This window comes from Chelonoidis abingdonii, chromosome 11, assembly GCF_003597395.2.
Source record: "Chelonoidis abingdonii isolate Lonesome George chromosome 11, CheloAbing_2.0, whole genome shotgun sequence".
Classification (NCBI taxonomy): domain Eukaryota; kingdom Metazoa; phylum Chordata; order Testudines; family Testudinidae; genus Chelonoidis; species Chelonoidis abingdonii.
Window position 1 is genome coordinate 17,038,759 of NC_133779.1, and position 16,662 is coordinate 17,055,420.

The following is a 16,662-nucleotide window of genomic DNA, read 5'->3' on the forward strand; positions in this document are numbered from 1 at the left end:
AGGGCTGGGAAGCAGGGCTGGGACACCCCCGGGGGGGACGTACCTGGTAGGGCTGGGAAGCAGGGCTGGGACACCCCCGGGGGGGACGTACCTGGTAGGGCTGGGAAGCAGGGCTGGGACACCCCCGGGGGGGACGTACCTGGGAGGCAGGGCCGGGACCCCACCGGGGGGACGTACCTGGTAGGGCTGGGAGGCGGGCGGCAGGGGCTGCTGTGGGGCCGGCGGGTGCTGCGGGGGCGCGGTGGGGAGCTGCGGTTGGGGCACCGCCTGCTTGGGCTGGATGGCACCAGAGGCTGCGCTGCCACCTACTGGGGGATGGGAGACAGGTCAGCAGCCAGGAGAAGCCGGCACCACCCAATGCGCCCCAACCCCTGGGTGGGACATCAGGCAGACCTCTGGCTCCCTGCCAGGAGGGGGTGACCCCAGCATGACCTCCGACCCTCTGCTGGGAACGGGTGACCCCAGCATGACCTCTGACCCCCACCCAGAAGGGATGACCCCAGTGTGACCTCTGGGGTCATACAGATTCCTAGTTTCCAGCTCAGACGGGGCCCCACGATCGCACTGGCGCCGGCCCCAGGGAACCCTCCCCTGGCTGGGTACCAGGCTGGATCCGTCCCGTGGCTCCCCCCAGCCCCACGCCCGCAGCCACCCCCGCTCTGCCCGCTGCCAAGCCCCTCGGGAAGCGCCGGCTGCCCGCGCAGGGCTGCCATGTGCTGGCTCAGACCCGCTCGGCCCACGGTTCTCCCCCCACCTGCTGCGGCTCCTGGACTCTGCCCCGTTCGTCAGCTTCACGGCTCTTCTCTGCCCCCTCCCGCCGGGGCGTCCTGCTCCCGGCTCCGCGGCTCCAGGCTGTCTCCTCTGCCCCCATGGCCACCTGCAGGGAGGGGTCCCGTGGCCCTCCCCTGGCCTAGCCCCCCTCCATCGCCCCCCACCCCCTTACCCGGCAGCACCATGCCGCGGATGAGGATCATGTGCCGGGGATCCTGGCTGAAGTCTTTGGGCTGGGCCTCCAGCATCCCGCCAGGCGTGGCCTTGTCAAAGAGCGCCCGGAGCGCCGGCAGCTTGCGGGGGGACACAACGGAGAAGTGGATCCCTCGCTGGGGAGGGGACGGACGGGGTGAGTGGAGGCGGAGGAACAGGGAGAGAACCCAGGCGTTCTGGTTCCCAGACATGCTGCCCGCCCCCCCAACCACTGGACCCCACTCCCCTTCCACAGCTGGGCAAGAGCCCAGGAGTCCTGGCTCCCAGCCCCCTCTGCTCTAAGCACTAGACCCCACTCCTAGAGGTGGGAAAGAACCCAGGAGCCCTGGCTCCCAGCCCCCCGCCCCTGCTCCGCACTAAGCTCTAGACCCCACTCCCCTCCCAGAACTGGGGAGAACCCAGGCATCCAGGCTCCCGCCCCCCCACTTACCTCTCCGATCTTCTGCACCAGGTTCTCGGTGGTGTAGCCGGAGTAGGTGGTGCTCTCCACGGCCGGCAGCAGGTAGGGGGGCGAGTTGCAGATCAGGATGCAGACCTTGTGGGTCTGGCCTCTGCAGGAGGGGAGGGGGGAGACAGACGGGGTGTGGGGGGGAAGATGCCATGGAGCCTCCACTTCCCAGCATGCAGCACAGCATGGTGTAAGCTGGGGAACGCAGCCCGGAGCGCCGAGTCTCTGACCCCATCCAGCGCCCCAGGGGTGCCCGCCCTGAGCCTCCAGCCCCAGAGCTGGAATCCCCCCCCACCCCCGCAGGGACACCCACCGCCCGCCATCCCGGGCTCCCCGCCTCCGCCCCACACTCACATCTGCTCCCTCATCTTCTTGAAGTCGTCGAAGAGCTGCAGGGCCGTGCTGAGCCCCTCGGCAATGAGGCTGCAGCTCTCACCGCCACCCCCCACAAACCTGCACGGGAGGGACATGGAGCCAAGTGAGGCCCCCAGGACACCGCCTTCACCCAGGAGTCCTGCTCTGACCCACAGGAACCCACTCCCCCCCCAGGGCCAGGGAGAAAACCCAGGAGTCCTGGCTCCCAGCCCCCCTGCTCTAACCCACCAGCTCCCACTCCCCTCCCAGGGTCAGGGAGAGAACCCAGGAGTCCTGGCTTGTATCTGTCTAAGGAGACATTTCCCCATGAGCAGCATGGCACTTCCCCCCAACCCCAAGGAAGATCTGCCTCTCTCCCCTCCCCTCGCCCCACCACTGCATGCCCCTCCCCTCGCCCCCCCACTGCATGCCCCCCCCACTCACTGGATGCCGTCCAGCCAGGTAACGAACTCGTAGGCGCTGCTGGTGGGGGCGTGACACTGCACATAAGACTCCGGGGCGCAGTCCACTGTGTTGAACACCACCAGGCTGTACTGGGTGCCCCCATACTAACAGGGAGAGGGGGGATGAGATCCGAAAGGGCCCTGACACCCCCCAACCCACCCACCTGAACAGAACCAGGGTGAGATCAGGGTGGCCTGACACCCACTACCCACACCCTCCACAGCGGGACTAGGGGAGTTCAAGGGAAGCCCCACAAACCTGCCCAGCCCCTCGCAAACCCAATCACCAGAAGGGAGCATAGGGTGAGATGGGGGGCAACCTACAAACTGCCCCAGCCTCACCTCTCAAACTCTACCATGCACAAGGGGATTTGGATACAATGAGGGGCACCCCCCAGGCCCCACTGCATGTGGGGAAGATGGAGGAGTGCCCCACAGCCCTGGATACTGCTGAACAGGGGGGATGGAGCCCACTCACGTCTCCCCCGAAGTCTGTCTCAGCTGGGGGGCCGCCGTTGAAGTACCTGGGGGGACACAAGGAGAATATCCCCATCAGACCCCCCCCGAGGGGAAATGGGGCTGGGGATGCCAAGGCTGCCCCCCCAGTTTCCCTGGAGCCTCCCCTCCAAGCTGGGAGTGGGGCTCAGTCGCGGAGGGACCAGCTGCTTGGGGTCGAGGGAAAATGCGGGGGAGGCTCCTCATGGCAAGTACATGCCTGGAGGACTGGGGAACGGGGCAGGCTGTCCATTCAGGAGGGGACAGAGAGGGGCACAGGAGGTCCTGCGAGGATATGGGATTAAGGGCAAGGGAACCTGCACATGGGGGGAGATAGGGGGCGGTTGCCCCCAGCGAGGGCCAGGGGAGATGAGAGAGGATGTGGGGGCTGGATGGCTGGCTGGGGGGGTGACAGGGACACACTGGGGCCGGCCGGGGGGAGACACACGCCGGGGCCGGCCGGCTGGGGGGCGGAGAGGGGCACATGCTGGGGGGTGTCGGCGGACGCACTCGATGGCGGGCAGCAGGTAATGCTTGCGCAGAGACTCGAAGTAGGGCCCCAGGTTGGCCGTGCCCTCGATGACGAACACCACGTCGGCCACCATCCCGGCCACGGCCTGCGCGGGCAGCTCCAGCCCCGGCACCACCATCGCCCCCTGGGCGCCCCGAGCCCCACAGCCGCTGGGGGGAGAGACGCTGTCGGGGGGGCGGGGAACGTATCCCCGTCCCCCGAACCTCCCGCGCACCCTGACCTGCCCCCCTCCCCTGAACCCCGACCTGCCCCTCTCCCCAAACCTCCGCCCCACCCGCCCCCAAACCCCCCCGCCCGCCTCCCCAACCTCGCCCCACACCGCCCCGGAACCCCGGGTCCCCTCCCCCACACTCCGCCCACACACCGCCCAAACCCCCCTGCCCCCTCCCCAAACCTCGCCCCACACCGCCCCCGAACCCCGAACCTGCCCCCTCCCCCAACTACCGCCCCACACCCGCCCCGAACCCCGACCTGCCCCCTCTCAAACATCCGCCCACACGCGCCCAAACCCCCCTGCCCCTCACCCAACCTCCGCCCCCACACAACTGCCCCAACCCCCTGCCCCTCCCACCAACTCCGCCCACAACCGCCCCGGAACCCCCGGGTCCCCTCCCCAACCCTTCCGCCCACACCGCCCCCAAAACCCCCTGCCCCCTCTGCCCGAACCCGCGAGGTCCAGCGCCCCCCAAGCGCTTCCTCACCTCCCCTGCCACTGTCCGGCCATGGCCCCGCCCCACCGGAAGCTTGGCTCTTCTGCCCCGCCCGGTCCCGCCCGCCAGCCGTACCTTGGTACCAGCGCATCGCTCCGCCCGGCAGCACGGACTCCAAGATGGCTGCCGGCCCGGGGCTGAAGCCGCAGCAGCGGCTTGGGCTGGGGGAGGGGAAGCGGCGCGTGGGCGGGGCCGGGAAGCGGGAGGGGGGGATGCTGGGAGAGGCGCGTGGAGACTGAGAAGGTTTTAGGCTTGGGAGGCCACGGCCCAGCGAAAGGCGAGGGCGGGGCCGCAACGGCAAGGGCGGGGCTTCGGAGGGGCGGGGCCCTTGCAAGGCGAGGCGAGAGAGCTGTGAGTGGGCGGGGCCGGAGGAGGGGCGGGGCCTGTGAGTGGGCGGGGCCCAGCAAGGAAAGGGGCAGGACCGGTGAGTGGGCGGGGCCGGAGGAGGGGCGGGGCCCCAGCAAGGCGAGGGGCGGGACCTGGGAGTGGGCGTGGCCGGATGAGAGGGCGGGGCCTGCAGGCCCCTGGGGACAGAGTTTAGGGGGTGCCCAGGGCTGGGCCCCCTGGGGAGAGGGGCCATGGGGGAGGAGGGGGGCTCCATCACCCTGCTCTGCCTCACAGCCAGCAGCGGGGTCCCCCTGTTCTGCCGCAGCATGGGGGCTCCCTCCAGGCACCAGGTGAGGCCCTGCCCCCACCCCACCCTGTGGGGCTGGTGCCCCCTAACCCTAGAGTGTGGGGGGCAGGGGGTTATAGGAAGGAAAGAGATTAGGTTTGGGGGGAAGAGCTGTGTCCCCCCTAGAAATACTCCCACCCCCAAATGCTAATTACCTCTCAGAACCAATCACGTCAGGGAGTGAACCCAGGTGTCCTGGCTCCCAGCCTCCCCCTGCTCTAGCCAGTAGACCCCACTCCCCTTCCAGAGCCGAGAGAACCCAGGAGTTCTGGCTTTCTGGCCCATTCCCTTTGAGTGATGCTCCTTCCCCCCCACACACCTCCCCAGCTACCCTTCTCGGTGATCGGCTCCCTGAATGGGGTGCACATGTTCGGGGCGAACCTGGACGTCCTGCTGATGGCAGCCTGCACCGCAAACACCCATGTGGTGTGGAGGGTCTTCCACAACAGGTAAGGGGGCAGAGGGTGGCGGGGGCAGGCTGGGAGCTGAGGGCCCTGGAAGTCCAGTAGCAGGAGATGCTGGCCCTCAGAGTGGGGGGCTGGGGATTGGTCCCCTAAGGCAGGGGGGTGGAGTGGGGAGCAGCTGCCCCCCCATGAGTCCCAGCATCACCCCAACTTTTCCAGCATCACCCTTATCGTCCTGTCGTCGGAGGAAGGAGCCAGCGACTTTGCCCTGGGGCGCCTGCTGGACAACACCTTCAGCGCAATGGTGAGCCCCTGCCACCACCACCCCGAACCCCCCTCCCTGCATGTGCCCCCCCAGGGGACTGTGAAATGCTCTGGGAGCAGGATGCCAATCGAGGTGCTAAGGGAGCACTCAAGGAAGACAAGGCCATTGCGGAGAAGCCAAATGCATTATTTGTGTCAGTCTCCACTGCAGAGGATGGGAGGCCGACTTCCAAACCTGAGCCATGTTTTTTGGGTGACAGATCTGAGGAACGCCCCAGACTGAGGCGTCGGTAGAGGAGATTTGGGGAACAAAGTGATAAATTAACCAGGAATAAGTCCCTAGGCCCGGCTGGGAATCACCCAAGAGTTCGGCAGGAACTCAGATATGACATTGCTGAGCTAGTCACTGGGGTGTGTCACCAATCGCTTAACTCAGCCTCTGGCCCAGATGGCTGGAGGGGAGCTCATGTAATGCCGATTTTTAAAAAAGGTCCCGGGGTGATCCTGGCAATTCCAGGCCGATGAGCCCAACTTCAGTACCGGGCAAGGTGGTTAAAACCGTGGTGAAGAACAGCATGGTCAGACAGAGACAGACGTGATGTGTTGGCTTTTGGAAAGGAAAATCACGCCTCACCGATCTATTAGAATTCCTCCAGGGGGTTGACACGTGGACAAGGGGGAGCCAGCGTCCTTAGACTTTCAGAAAGCCTGTGAAAAAGGGGCTGGGAATGGGGTACGGGGGAGGTGGCCGAGTTTGCAGACAACACAGAATGACTCAGGAGAGTCCCGCGAGCAGTTACAAAGGGACCCTTCGGTGACCGTTCTTATGTCCTCACCCCCCAGCCCTGCACATGCTGTGCCCTGGGTCCTGTGCCCTTCCCTCTATGATCCCCCTGCTGAACCCACCTACCTCTCCTGTCCCCCCATGCAGTCTCCCCCACACATGGTCACCCCAGTCCTGTGTCCCTCTCTCCATGATGCCCATCAGTGGATCCGCCACCCTTTGGGGCGTGGAGCAGGGGGAGGGGAATTGACCCTTTCCCGCAGATCCTGGTTTTACCCCAGTGGGCCCTGAAACATGCCAGGAGGCCAGGAATTGCCCCAGATACTCCCCGCTCCCCCGGCTCTCTGCCCAGCCCTGTGCTGGGAGTCGGGGGGGGGGGGGGAGGACACGACTGACCAATCTGGGGACTCATTCCAGGTGCTAATCCTGGGCTTGGAGGAGCTGGTGAACGTCCGCAACATTGAACGCCTCAAAAAGGACCTGAGGGTGAGTGGGGGGATTGGGGTGCCCCTGAGCATGGGCCCTGGGGTGGAGAGTGGGGCCACACAAGATGACCCCCCTGAACCTGAGCCCCAGGGGGGGAGAGTGGGACTTGGGCCCCAGGGGAGACTGGGGCACCCTGAGCCTGGGCCCTGGGGGCACGAGACAGGGACCGCCTGAGCCTTGGGGGAGACTGGAACCCCCCCAAGCCTGAGTCCCAGGGGAGGAGATTGGGGCCCCCCCAAGCCTGGGCCCTGGGTGGGGGGAAACTGGGGCCCCCTGAGCCAGGGCCCTGGGGTGGGGGGAGAGTGGGGACTTGGGCTCTGGGGTGGGGGAGACTAGGACCCCTGAGCTTGGGCCCCAGGGTGGGAGACAGGAACCCCCTGAGCCTGGGCCCAGGGGGGGGCTGGGACCCCTGGAGCCTGGGCTCTGGGAGGGGGAGACTGGGCTGGAGGGGGGCTGCCCACCAGCCTTGGCCCCACAGGGCATGGGAGTGGCCTGCATTGTGGGGTAGCAGTCCCAGCCTGTGGTGTGACATCCTGCCCCCATATCTGGGGACAGACAGAGGACATGGGGCTGACCCACAGCAGTTGGGGGGGCTGAACCCTGCAGCCCCCACCCCGCCTGGCCGATCCCAGCCTCACCAGCCCCCCACTTCCCCCAGGCCTGCTACAAGCTGATTGACAGCTTCCTGGCCTCCCTGGAGCGGAGCGGGGACCTGACACAGTGTGTGGAGTGTGTCCCTGTGCCCCACGGCGCCGCCCTGCAGGTGAGACCCCCCCACAGCAACCTGGGAATAAGAGACCCTCTGGGGACCCCTCCGACCATCCCCTGCCCTGGGTATGGGGAACCCTGGAGGGATCTCATGGGGGCGAGTTCTGCCCCCAGGTTCTTGCGGTTCAGAGCAGTGGGGAGCAGGGGGAGCAGGATTGGGGGGCTCCCCAACTGGGGGTGGGAGGCTCCTGGGGAAGGGCCACCACCCCCTGACCCCCCTCCCTGCTTTTCTCCCTGTGCACCAGGAGTGCCTGGAAGCCTTCGTGGCCGCGGCCGAGAGCCGCTTTGGCTGCCTGGTGGCTGGGGGCCGGCTGGCGCTGGCCACAGAGCCCTGGTGGCAATTGGCCCCTCAGGAGCTGCTGCTGCTGAGCTGGCTGGTGGGCTTGCTGCCCCCCCACACGGCACGGGACTACCCCATCTACCTGCCCCACGGCAGCCCCACGGTGAGCACACGGGGAAGTGGATGGGGTGGGGGTGGGGGTTTCGGGGCTGGCCAGGATGGGGGGTTGGCAGGGGGGCTGGCAGCGACAAGGGAGAAGTTTGGATGCCAGGGGTCTGTCAGGGGGGCACAGAGGGGCTGGGCTGGGGGGCCAGGGGTCTCTGTCTGACAACGCTGCCTCCCCAGGTCCCCCACCGGCTCCTCACCTGCCAGCTGCTGCCCGGCCTGGAGGCTTGCCTGATCTGTGGGCCCAGCCCTGCCCTGCACACGGTGGAGACCGAGGTGGGTGTGGGGGGCAGGTGGCATCCTGTGCCCCCTAGAGGGGGAGTGGGGCTGGGCCCCCCACCTGCCAGGGGGGCCCCAGCACATTTAACTCCTTCTCCCCTGTGCCCCCAGCTGGTGCCACGGTTCTGGAAGCCCCTGCTGGAGCCACTGCAGGCGTGTGTCAGCCCCCAGCCCCACGGCCTGCCCCACGGCACCACACTACCCCCCGGAGTCCTAGCGTGAGTGCCTGCGGGATCGGGGGAACGGGGCACTGGAGGGGACCTACGGCAGGTGTTGCGGGGGAAGGGGGGATGGCCAGGGGGTGCTATGGGGGGCTGCAGCCTGGGCACCCCAGAAGGGCCCAGCCAGTGGAGCCCCCGGCCCCCCACCCCACCCCACCCCACTCCTCTTTTTCTCAGGTTCCTGTTGATCCATCGGGAGCAGAGGAGCAGCCAGAGCTCAATGCAGCCCCCAGGATCGGTGGGGGAGGGTACGTCCTGACCCCCAACCCAGCCCTTGGGGAGGGTAGGTCCTGCCCCCCGACCCAGCTGGGGGAGAGGGTAGGTCCTGCCCCCCAGCCCAGCCCAGCATCCCCAGTGCATCTGGGGAGTGGGTACACGCCCTCCCAGGGGCCAGGTCCAGCCCCCTCTCAGTGTCTTCCCTCCTTCCCACAGCGCTGTCCCCCAGGCGCTGCGCCCGCGCCCTGCGCCACTTCTACGCCCTGGTCGCCGCCCGCTACTTCCCCTGGGAGGGCAGCCCAGGTGAGTGGGGTGGCGAGGAGAGTGGGGGGCAAGGGGAGAGCCCAGGGAAGAGGGGTCTCAAACCCACCTGGGACCTCTCCCAACCCTAACCCCTCCATGTCTGGCAGCCCCCCCCCAGGAGCCATTCCAGGCCGGCTTCCCGCACCACGCCCGGCACTGCTACGTGGTGAGCGCCACGCACAAGGCCTACGCCATCCACACCCCCCAGCACCAGCTCTTCCTGCTCCTGGCGCCCCACGTGCCCACCTTCGCCTTGCGGCCCCTGGCCACCCGCGCCCTGCAGCGCCTCACCGGGGACACCACCTGCTGAGACGCCGGCCCGGACGCCTGGGTTCCGCCTCGGGGGACGAAAGGGGATTTCTTCGGGCTATTTTGTAGGATTATCGTGTGCGCAGAAGAGCAGCCAGAGTGGGTCCAACCATTGGTCCATCCAGCCTTGTGTCCTGCCGGAGACGATCGCTGAGTGATCCACCCGGCGCCCAGCCCCAGCTCCTGGCAAACAGCGGCCACAGACCCCATCCTTGCCCAGCCTGGCTAATGGCCACCGATGGACCTGTCCTCCAGGGACTTATCTAGGTCTTTTCTGAACCCTGTTCTAGTCTTGGCCTTCACAGCATCCTGTGGCAGGGAATTCCACAGGCTGGGGGAAGGAAATACTTCCTTTGCTTTTCCAACCTGCTGCCTAGTAATTTCATTAGATGAGCCCTGGTTCTTGGGTTATAAGTAAATAACACTTGCACTGCACGGCTGTCATTTCCCTCTTTAGGTGGGTGCGTGCCTCAGTTTCCCCTATGTACCTGAGTAAGGAGAAGGGGAAAATGTGTTTTCTTTGCAGAAGAATCCAGATACCCGGGGGGGGGGGGGGGCCGGGGGGGGGGGGGGGCTGGTGACGTGTCCTAGCAACTGATGACCCTGGCCCTGTGCCGGAAGCCAGCTGGGCAGGAGGGGAGACCTGGGGACCCGGTCTGGTCCCCGACTGAGGAGGGTCTGGGGGGGGCGGGGCTGCGTGTGGACTAGGGGCTGCTGGTGAGACGGTTCTGGGCTGGGGCAGGGGAGAGACGCTCTGGGCTCACACAGCACCCAGCTGGACTTGGCTGTAACTTCCTGCTTTCACTGCTAACGAAGAATTTTCCACACTGTGTTCCAGACGATAAACCCCCATGCTGCTACCCTTGGGGGGCGCTCATGCTGTTAGCAGGGGTGTGCAAGGCTCAGTGATTAATCCCAGGAGGCTTCCCCCAGTGACAGCGTGTCCGCATTGAAGAGGGACCGATTCAGAGCTGGTCAGAAACACCAAACTCGCGACAGGTGGTGGCAGCCGTGGGATTGTTATAAGGTATGGCTGGAGAAGGATGATCAGCCCCAGGGGCAGGTTCCAGACCCCACCAGGGCTACAAAAGGGGCTTGGAGCAGCAGCAGGGCATCCCCAAGACCCAGCTTCCTGTCCAGCAGTGGGGCTGCTGAGCCTGGGCCCACAGGAGATGAGCTGAGGCGACAGGCGGTGGAGGACTGGCAGAGGGAAGGAGAGGGCCAGGCAGGCCAGCCGAAGCATGGACTGGAGATGGGGAGCGGAGAGGCAGGAAGACCCCCATGGGGTAAGTAGGGAGACTCCGAGCCGCAGGGAACAGGACTCCAGATTGGTGCCCTGCTTTATGCTGCTCAAGTGTGAACTGAGCCCTGAAGCTTTTGGGGTACGCGAAAGACCCCAGGATGACCTGCTTGGAAGGCCCCACCCTGCTAGGAGACTAGCCCCACAAGTGGGGTACGGGGGCCCTGCACTGGAGGATTTGTGGAAGCTGGAGGAGATCTGCCCTCAGGAAGCCTCATGCCACCTTGTCCCCACCCCCTAGTTAATCATGCAGCACATGGGGAAACTAAGGCACACACCCTGTGAATACAAAGTACTCCAGAAAACACAACTCCCACGCGTCACCCGCTCTGCTTGGAGGCTACTGGCTGAAATAACCGGCTGGTTCCTCAGCTGAGGGCAGGTTGGGGTCACCCCCACACCCTGATGGGGAAAAGGAAACTCCTCCCTGCACCTGCTTCCTCCTTCCCCAGCCATCACCCCACCCTGCCCCAGAGGGACCTAGGAAAGAGGTCTCCAGCCTCCCTCCTCCATCTCCACGCAGGTGGCAGCAGCACAGCAGGAGGCTGGGGTGGCATGGGGGGGCGACCCCCCGTTTATTACAGTCACATGGAGATCGATACACGCGCTCGGCTCCGCAGATGACGGGACGCTAGAAACACCTACAACGGCAAGTCACATGGTCCTCTCCACCGTTGCCCCCCCAGGTGGGGCTCAGGCCAAGAGGGGCTGGGTTCCACATGGGGGGAGAGGCAGGAGATGCAGCCCCCCCCTTGTGTAACATCTTCCCTTTTGGGGGGAGGGCAGCCCCCACACCTCCCCCACCCATGGTCCAGCCCCAGGTTGAGGGGGTCAGGGCTGGGGGGGCCCTTTGCAACCCCCCCAGCTGCTCTGAGCTGCCAGGGTGGGGCAGCCCAGCTCCCCCCCTTTGAGTTCCCTCCCTCTTTGTGCAGGTGGGGAGGACTTAGGGGGCACAGAGCTCACAAGGTGGGGGGCTTAGTGTAAACAGACACACTCCAGCCCCTCCAGGCCGAGAATGGGGGCAACCCGACTAATCCAGGAACCAGGGGCGCGAGCTGCCCCCCCCGAGAAAGGCAGCTCCCGAGGGTCCCTCCTGGGGGAAAGTGGGGGGCTTGCCTAGGGGGAGCCCCCCCCTTGGTCCATCCGAAGCGCTGGGCCCCCACGGGCCAGGCAATGAGAACACGGTTACCACGACGACAGAACAGGGCAGGGGCTCGGTGCAGACACCCCCCAGAGCCGGCCGCAGCCCCGGACTCAGAACTGCTCGGCCAGCAGCCCGCAGAGGTGCCGTGAGACAGGCTCCCGGCTGGTGCGCAGCGTCAGGCGGTACATCTGGGGGTGGGGGAGGGAGAGGAGCGTCAGGCAGTACCCCGAATCGCCCCTCAGGCCCCGCCCTGCAGCCCCCAATTGCCCCTGAACTTTCCCTCAGCCCCCCAGCCTCCTCAGCCCCCCAAACCCCTTCCCACAACACAGCGCCCCCAGCCCTCAAACTTCCCTACGGCCTCCCAAAGCTCTCCTATACCCCCCACCATATACTACGGCCCCTGACCACACCCCAAAACTAGGGCTGTCGATTAACTGCAGTTAACGCTCACCAGTAACTCTCAAAAAATTAATCACAATTTTCAAAATTAATTGTAGTTTGAATTGCACTGTTAAACCCTAGAATCCAGTGGAAATGTATTCAATAGCTTGGATGTTTTTCTGTATTTTCATATCTATTGTGTTCTGGGTTGTAACTGAAATCAATCTATTACACATGCTTGCACTGTAAAAATGATAAAGAAATAGAAGTTTTCAGTTCCTCACACAAGTGCTGTTGTGCAATCTCTGTCATGAAAGTGCAACTTACAAATGTAGATTTTTTTTTTCTTTTTGTTACATAACCACACTCAAAAACAAACCAAATGTAAAACTTCAGAGCCTACAAGTCCACTCAGTCCTCCTTCGTGGTCAGCCAATTGCTCAGGCAAACATGTTTGTTCATAGACTTATAGACTCGTAGGTCAGAAGGGACCAATATGATCATCTAGTCTGATCTCCTGCACAAAGCAGGCCACAGAACCCTACCCATCCACTTTTATAACAACCCCTAACCCATGACTGAGTTATTGAAGTCCTCAAAATTGTGGTTTCCCCTCACTAAACTGTGGTTGAAGACCTCAAGCTGCAGAGAAATCCACCAGCAAGTGACCCATGCCCCACGCAGCAGAGGAAGGCGAAAAAACCTCCAGGGCCCCTGCCAATCCGCCCTGGAGGAAAATTCCTTCCCGACCCCAAATATGGCGATCAGCTAACCCTGTGAGCATGTGGGCAAGACTCACCAGCCAGCACCCAGGAAAGAATTCTCTTGCAGTAACTCAGATCCCATCCCATCCAACATCCCCTCACAGACCATTGAGCAGACTTATCTGCTGATAATCCAAGATCAATTGCCCAAATTAAACTATCCCATCATATCATCCCTCCTAATACTTATCAAGCTTAGTCTTAAAGCCAGATAAGTCTTTTGCCCCCACTACTTCCCTCGGAAGGCTGTTTCCAGAACTTCACTCCCCTAATGGTTAGAACCTTCGTCTAATTTCAAGTCTAAACTTCCTAATATCCAGTTTGTACCCATTTGTCCTTGTGGCCTACATTTAGTACGAAGCTTAAATAATTCCTCTCCCTCCCTAACGTTAATCCCCCTGATATATTTATATAGAGCAAGCATATCCCCCCGCAGCCTTTCTTTTTGCGCCAGGCCCTAAACAAGCCAAGCTCTTTGAGTCTCCTTTCATAAGGCAGGTATTCCATTCCTCGGATCATCCTAGTAGCCCTGTCTCTGAACCTTTGTTCCAGTTTGAATTCATCCTTCTTAAACATGGGACACCAGAACTGCTCACACAATATTCCAGGTGGGGTCTCAGCAACAGCGCCTTGCTATATAAACGGCACGTAACACCTCCTTATCCTTGCTGGAAATACCTCGCCTGATGCACCCTAAAACTTGCATTCGCTTTTTTAACGGCCTTATCGCATTTGGCGGCTCATAGTCCTCTGCTTATCAACCAATACCCCAAGGTTCCTTCTTCCTCTGTTGCTTTCCAACTGATGCATCCCCAACGTATATCTAAAATTCTTATTATTAATCCCTAAGTGCATCTGACCTTGCACTTTTCACTATTATATTTCATCCTATTTCCTATTACTCCAGTTTACCCCAAGGTGGAGTCCAGATCTTCCTGAATAGTTTATCCCGGTCCTTTTCTCCAGTGTGTTAGCAATACCCCCCAGCTTTGTGTCATCCGCAAACTATTAGCACTTCCCGCTCTTTTGTGCCAGGTCAGTAATAAAAAGGGTTAAATAAGATCGCGTCCCAAAACCGATCCCTGAGGAACTTCCACTAGTAAGTCTCCTTCCAGCCTGACGTTCACCCGTTCAGTACGACCTGCTGGAGTCTCCCCTTTAACCAGTTTCCTTATCCACCTTTACAACTTTCATATTCTTTCATATTCATCCCCATCTTTTCCAATTTAACTAACAATTCCCCATGTGGAACCGTGTCAAACGCCTTACTGAAATCGAGGTAAATTAGATCTACCGCATTTCCTTTGTCTAAGTAATCTGTCACCTTCTCAAAGAAGGAGATCACATTTACAGGAGATGATGCTGCCGGCTCCTGATTTACAGTGTCACCTGAAAGTGAGACCAGGTGTTCGCAAGGCACTTTTGTAGCTGGCATCGCAAGGTATTTACGTGCCAGATGTGCTAAACATTCGCACGCCCCTTCACGCTTCGGCCACCGTTCCAGAGGACATGCTTCCATGCTGACGACGCTTGTTAAAAAAATGCGTTAATTAAATTTGTGATTGAACGCCTTGGAGGAGAATTGTACGGCCCCTGCTCTGTTTTACCCGCATTCTGCCATATATTTCATTTTATAGCAGTCGTGGATGATGACCCAGCACACGTTCATTTCAAGAACATTTTCACTGCTGATTTGCCAAATGCAAAGAAAGTAACAATGTGAGATTTCTAAAGATCGCTACAGCACTCGACCCAAGGTTTAAGAATCGGAAGTGAGGTCCAAAATCCAATCTGGACAGGGTGTGGAGATGCTCTCAGAAGTCTTAAAACAGCAACACTCTGATGCAGAAACTACAGAAAACCACCAAAAATGAAAAATCAACCTTCTGCTGGTGGCATCCGGCTCAGACAATGAACATGAACCTGCGTCAGTCTGCTCTGCTTTGGATCGTTAGCAAGCAGAACCCATCATCAGCATGGACGCATGTCCCCTGGAATGGTAGTTGAAGATGAAGGGACATTAATCTTTAGCACATCTGACACGTAAATATCTTGCAACACCGGCTACAACGTTGCCACGTCAACACCTGGTCTCACTTTCAGGTGATGCTGTAAATAAGAAGCCAGCAGCACCACCTCCTGTAAATGTGAACAAACTTGTTTTTCTGAGCAATTGGCTGACCAAGTAGTAGGACTGAGTGGACTTTTAGGCTCTACAGGTTTTTTTGGTACATAATTCTACATTTGTAAGTTGCACTTTCACAACAAAGAGCTCACATGACAGAACTTGTCTGAGATGAATAGAAAACTACTATTTCTTTCGCTTTTTTACAGCGCAAATACTTGTAAGCAGACAAATAGAAAGTTATCCCTGTACATGCTGTATTCTGGGTTGTAACTGAAATCGATATATTTGAAAATGTAGAACACAGCCAAAAATATTGAAATAAATGGGATTCTATTAACAGCACGATTCATTTCTGTAACCGTTTGACAGCCCTACCCAAAACCCAAATCTGCAACACTACCCCAAACCACTAGTCCCCACTCCCTTCCACAGCCAGTAGAGAAGCCTTGCGTCCCGGTTGCCAGCTCCTCCCTGCCCTACCCGCCAGCCCAGACCCAAGCATCCGGGTCCCCTCACCTGGGCCTGAGCGTTGGGCTCCAGCCGCAAGAGGCAGCCGACCTGCAGCGACTTGGTCTGGATGATGCCGGCGCCTACGTAGTTATCGGGGTTGGGGTCCACCTTGTCCAGCAGGGCGCAGCCAAAGCCCAGGAGCTGGGGAGACACCAGGGGTGGGGAACATCAGAGCGTCCAGACTGGGTCAGACCAAAGGTCTGTCCAGCCCAGGGTCCTGCCTGCCGGCAGCTGCCCCCGAGGGAACGAACAGCACAGGGGATCGAGTGACCCATCCCATCACCCAGCTCCTGACAGACAGAGACCTGGGACCCCATCCCTGCCCAGCCTGGCTAATGGCCACCGATGGACCTGTCCTCCAGGGACCTAGCTAGGTCTTTTCTGAACCCTGTTCTAGTCTTGGCCTTCACAGCATCCTGTGGCAGGGAGTTCCACTGGCCAACTGTGCGTCATGTGAAGAAATACTTCCTTGTGTTTGTGTTAAACCTGCTGCCAGTTCATTTCATTGGCGCCTCCTGCTTCTGGTGTTAGGAGAAATAAATAACAGGTCCTGATTCGCTTTCTCCACACCAGGCATGATTTTATAGAGCTCTGTCATAGCCCCCCTTAGGCGTCTCTCTTCCAAGCTGAAAAGTCCTTGTCTTATTAAACTCTCCTCATGTGGCAGATGCTCCAGACCCCTAATCGTTTTTGTTGCCCTTTTCAGAACCTTTTCCAATAGATCTTTTTTGAGATGGGGTGACCACATCTGCACGCAATATTCCAGATGTGGGTGTGCCATGGATTTATACAGAGGTGTTGGGGGGGTTCCTCTGGGGGGCTGGTGCCCCTCACCACAGCCCCAGGGAGTCACAACCACAAAGATAACCCAGGAATCCTGATGCTCAGCACTCCAGCTCTAACCACTAGTCCCCACTCCCCTCCCAGAAAGGGAACCCAGGCATCCTGGCTCCCAGCGCCCCACCCGCTGACCCCCACCCCACTCAGCCCCTCACCTTGGCCTTGGTCACCTCGGAGTCCATGGGGTGATTTGCTTTGAAGATCTTCTGGGCTTCCTGCTGAGGCCTGTGGGGGGGTGGGGGTATCAGATCATGCGTCCCCCCCACCCCACTTCCACAATGGGGGCTGAGATACAGCGTCTGGGCTTCCCCGCAATGGGCTTACTGAGACAGGCCTCCCCCTCCCGGCGCCATATGGGGGGGCTAAAAATTCCTGGAGCCATGCCCTGGGGGCCCCCGTCCCCAGACTGCCTGCCCCCCCGATCTGTCTCCTGTCCACCCCACCTGACCCCCCCCC

At 61.1% G+C, this 16,662-nt stretch overlaps 3 protein-coding genes across 6 annotated transcripts in view; 1 reads left to right on the plus strand and 2 right to left on the minus strand.

Moving 5' to 3' along the window:
• The window catches only part of MED25 (mediator complex subunit 25), a 13,605-nt gene extending 10,157 nt beyond the window's left edge, over nucleotides 1–3,448 (minus strand). Inside the window, exons 1-8 of the mRNA XM_075071276.1 lie at nucleotides 3,256–3,448; nucleotides 2,729–2,774; nucleotides 2,231–2,355; nucleotides 1,787–1,885; nucleotides 1,415–1,535; nucleotides 944–1,100; nucleotides 178–308; nucleotides 6–139 (exon numbers count right to left, since the gene is read on the minus strand). Of these exons, the coding sequence (XP_074927377.1) occupies nucleotides 6–139; nucleotides 178–308; nucleotides 944–1,100; nucleotides 1,415–1,535; nucleotides 1,787–1,885; nucleotides 2,231–2,355; nucleotides 2,729–2,774; nucleotides 3,256–3,395 (953 nt within the window). The 5' untranslated portion in view covers nucleotides 3,396–3,448. The remainder of the gene's footprint in view (nucleotides 1–5; nucleotides 140–177; nucleotides 309–943; nucleotides 1,101–1,414; nucleotides 1,536–1,786; nucleotides 1,886–2,230; nucleotides 2,356–2,728; nucleotides 2,775–3,255) is intronic.
• Nucleotides 3,449–4,501: 1,053 nt separating this feature from the next.
• On the plus strand, nucleotides 4,502–9,695 carry FUZ (fuzzy planar cell polarity protein). 4 transcript variants are annotated; one of them, XM_032768545.2, is made up of 11 exons: nucleotides 4,503–4,664; nucleotides 4,988–5,109; nucleotides 5,284–5,368; nucleotides 6,530–6,598; nucleotides 7,257–7,361; nucleotides 7,612–7,809; nucleotides 7,992–8,087; nucleotides 8,202–8,308; nucleotides 8,489–8,559; nucleotides 8,744–8,830; nucleotides 8,938–9,695. In XM_032768545.2, exons 1-11 carry the CDS (start codon nucleotides 4,566–4,568, stop codon nucleotides 9,138–9,140), a joined length of 1,242 nt encoding a protein of 413 aa, XP_032624436.1. In that variant the 5' UTR covers nucleotides 4,503–4,565; the 3' UTR covers nucleotides 9,141–9,695. The 4 variants fall into 4 exon arrangements, with proteins under 4 accessions (XP_032624438.1, XP_032624436.1, XP_032624437.1 ...); XM_032768547.2 differs by lacking the exon at nucleotides 7,257–7,361 and having other exon boundaries at nucleotides 4,502–4,664; XM_032768546.2 differs by lacking the exon at nucleotides 8,744–8,830.
• Nucleotides 9,696–10,985: 1,290 nt separating this feature from the next.
• The window catches only part of AP2A1 (adaptor related protein complex 2 subunit alpha 1), a 19,439-nt gene continuing 13,762 nt past the window's right edge, over nucleotides 10,986–16,662 (minus strand). Inside the window, exons 14-16 of the mRNA XM_075071278.1 lie at nucleotides 16,362–16,510; nucleotides 15,373–15,507; nucleotides 10,986–11,771 (exon numbers count right to left, since the gene is read on the minus strand). Coding sequence (XP_074927379.1) covers nucleotides 11,694–11,771; nucleotides 15,373–15,507; nucleotides 16,362–16,510 — 362 coding nt within the window. The 3' untranslated portion in view covers nucleotides 10,986–11,693. The remainder of the gene's footprint in view (nucleotides 11,772–15,372; nucleotides 15,508–16,361; nucleotides 16,511–16,662) is intronic.

Coding starts and splice junctions, on each gene's coding strand:
- FUZ (XM_032768545.2), top strand. CDS start 4,566: ATGGGGGAGGAGGGGGGCTCCATCACCCTGCTCTGCCTCACAGCCAGC. Junction 4,665..4,987: donor GGGCTCCCTCCAGGCACCAG/GTGAGGCCCTGC, acceptor ACACCTCCCCAG/CTACCCTTCTCGGTGATCGG. Junction 7,362..7,611: donor CCCACGGCGCCGCCCTGCAG/GTGAGACCCCCC, acceptor CCTGTGCACCAG/GAGTGCCTGGAAGCCTTCGT.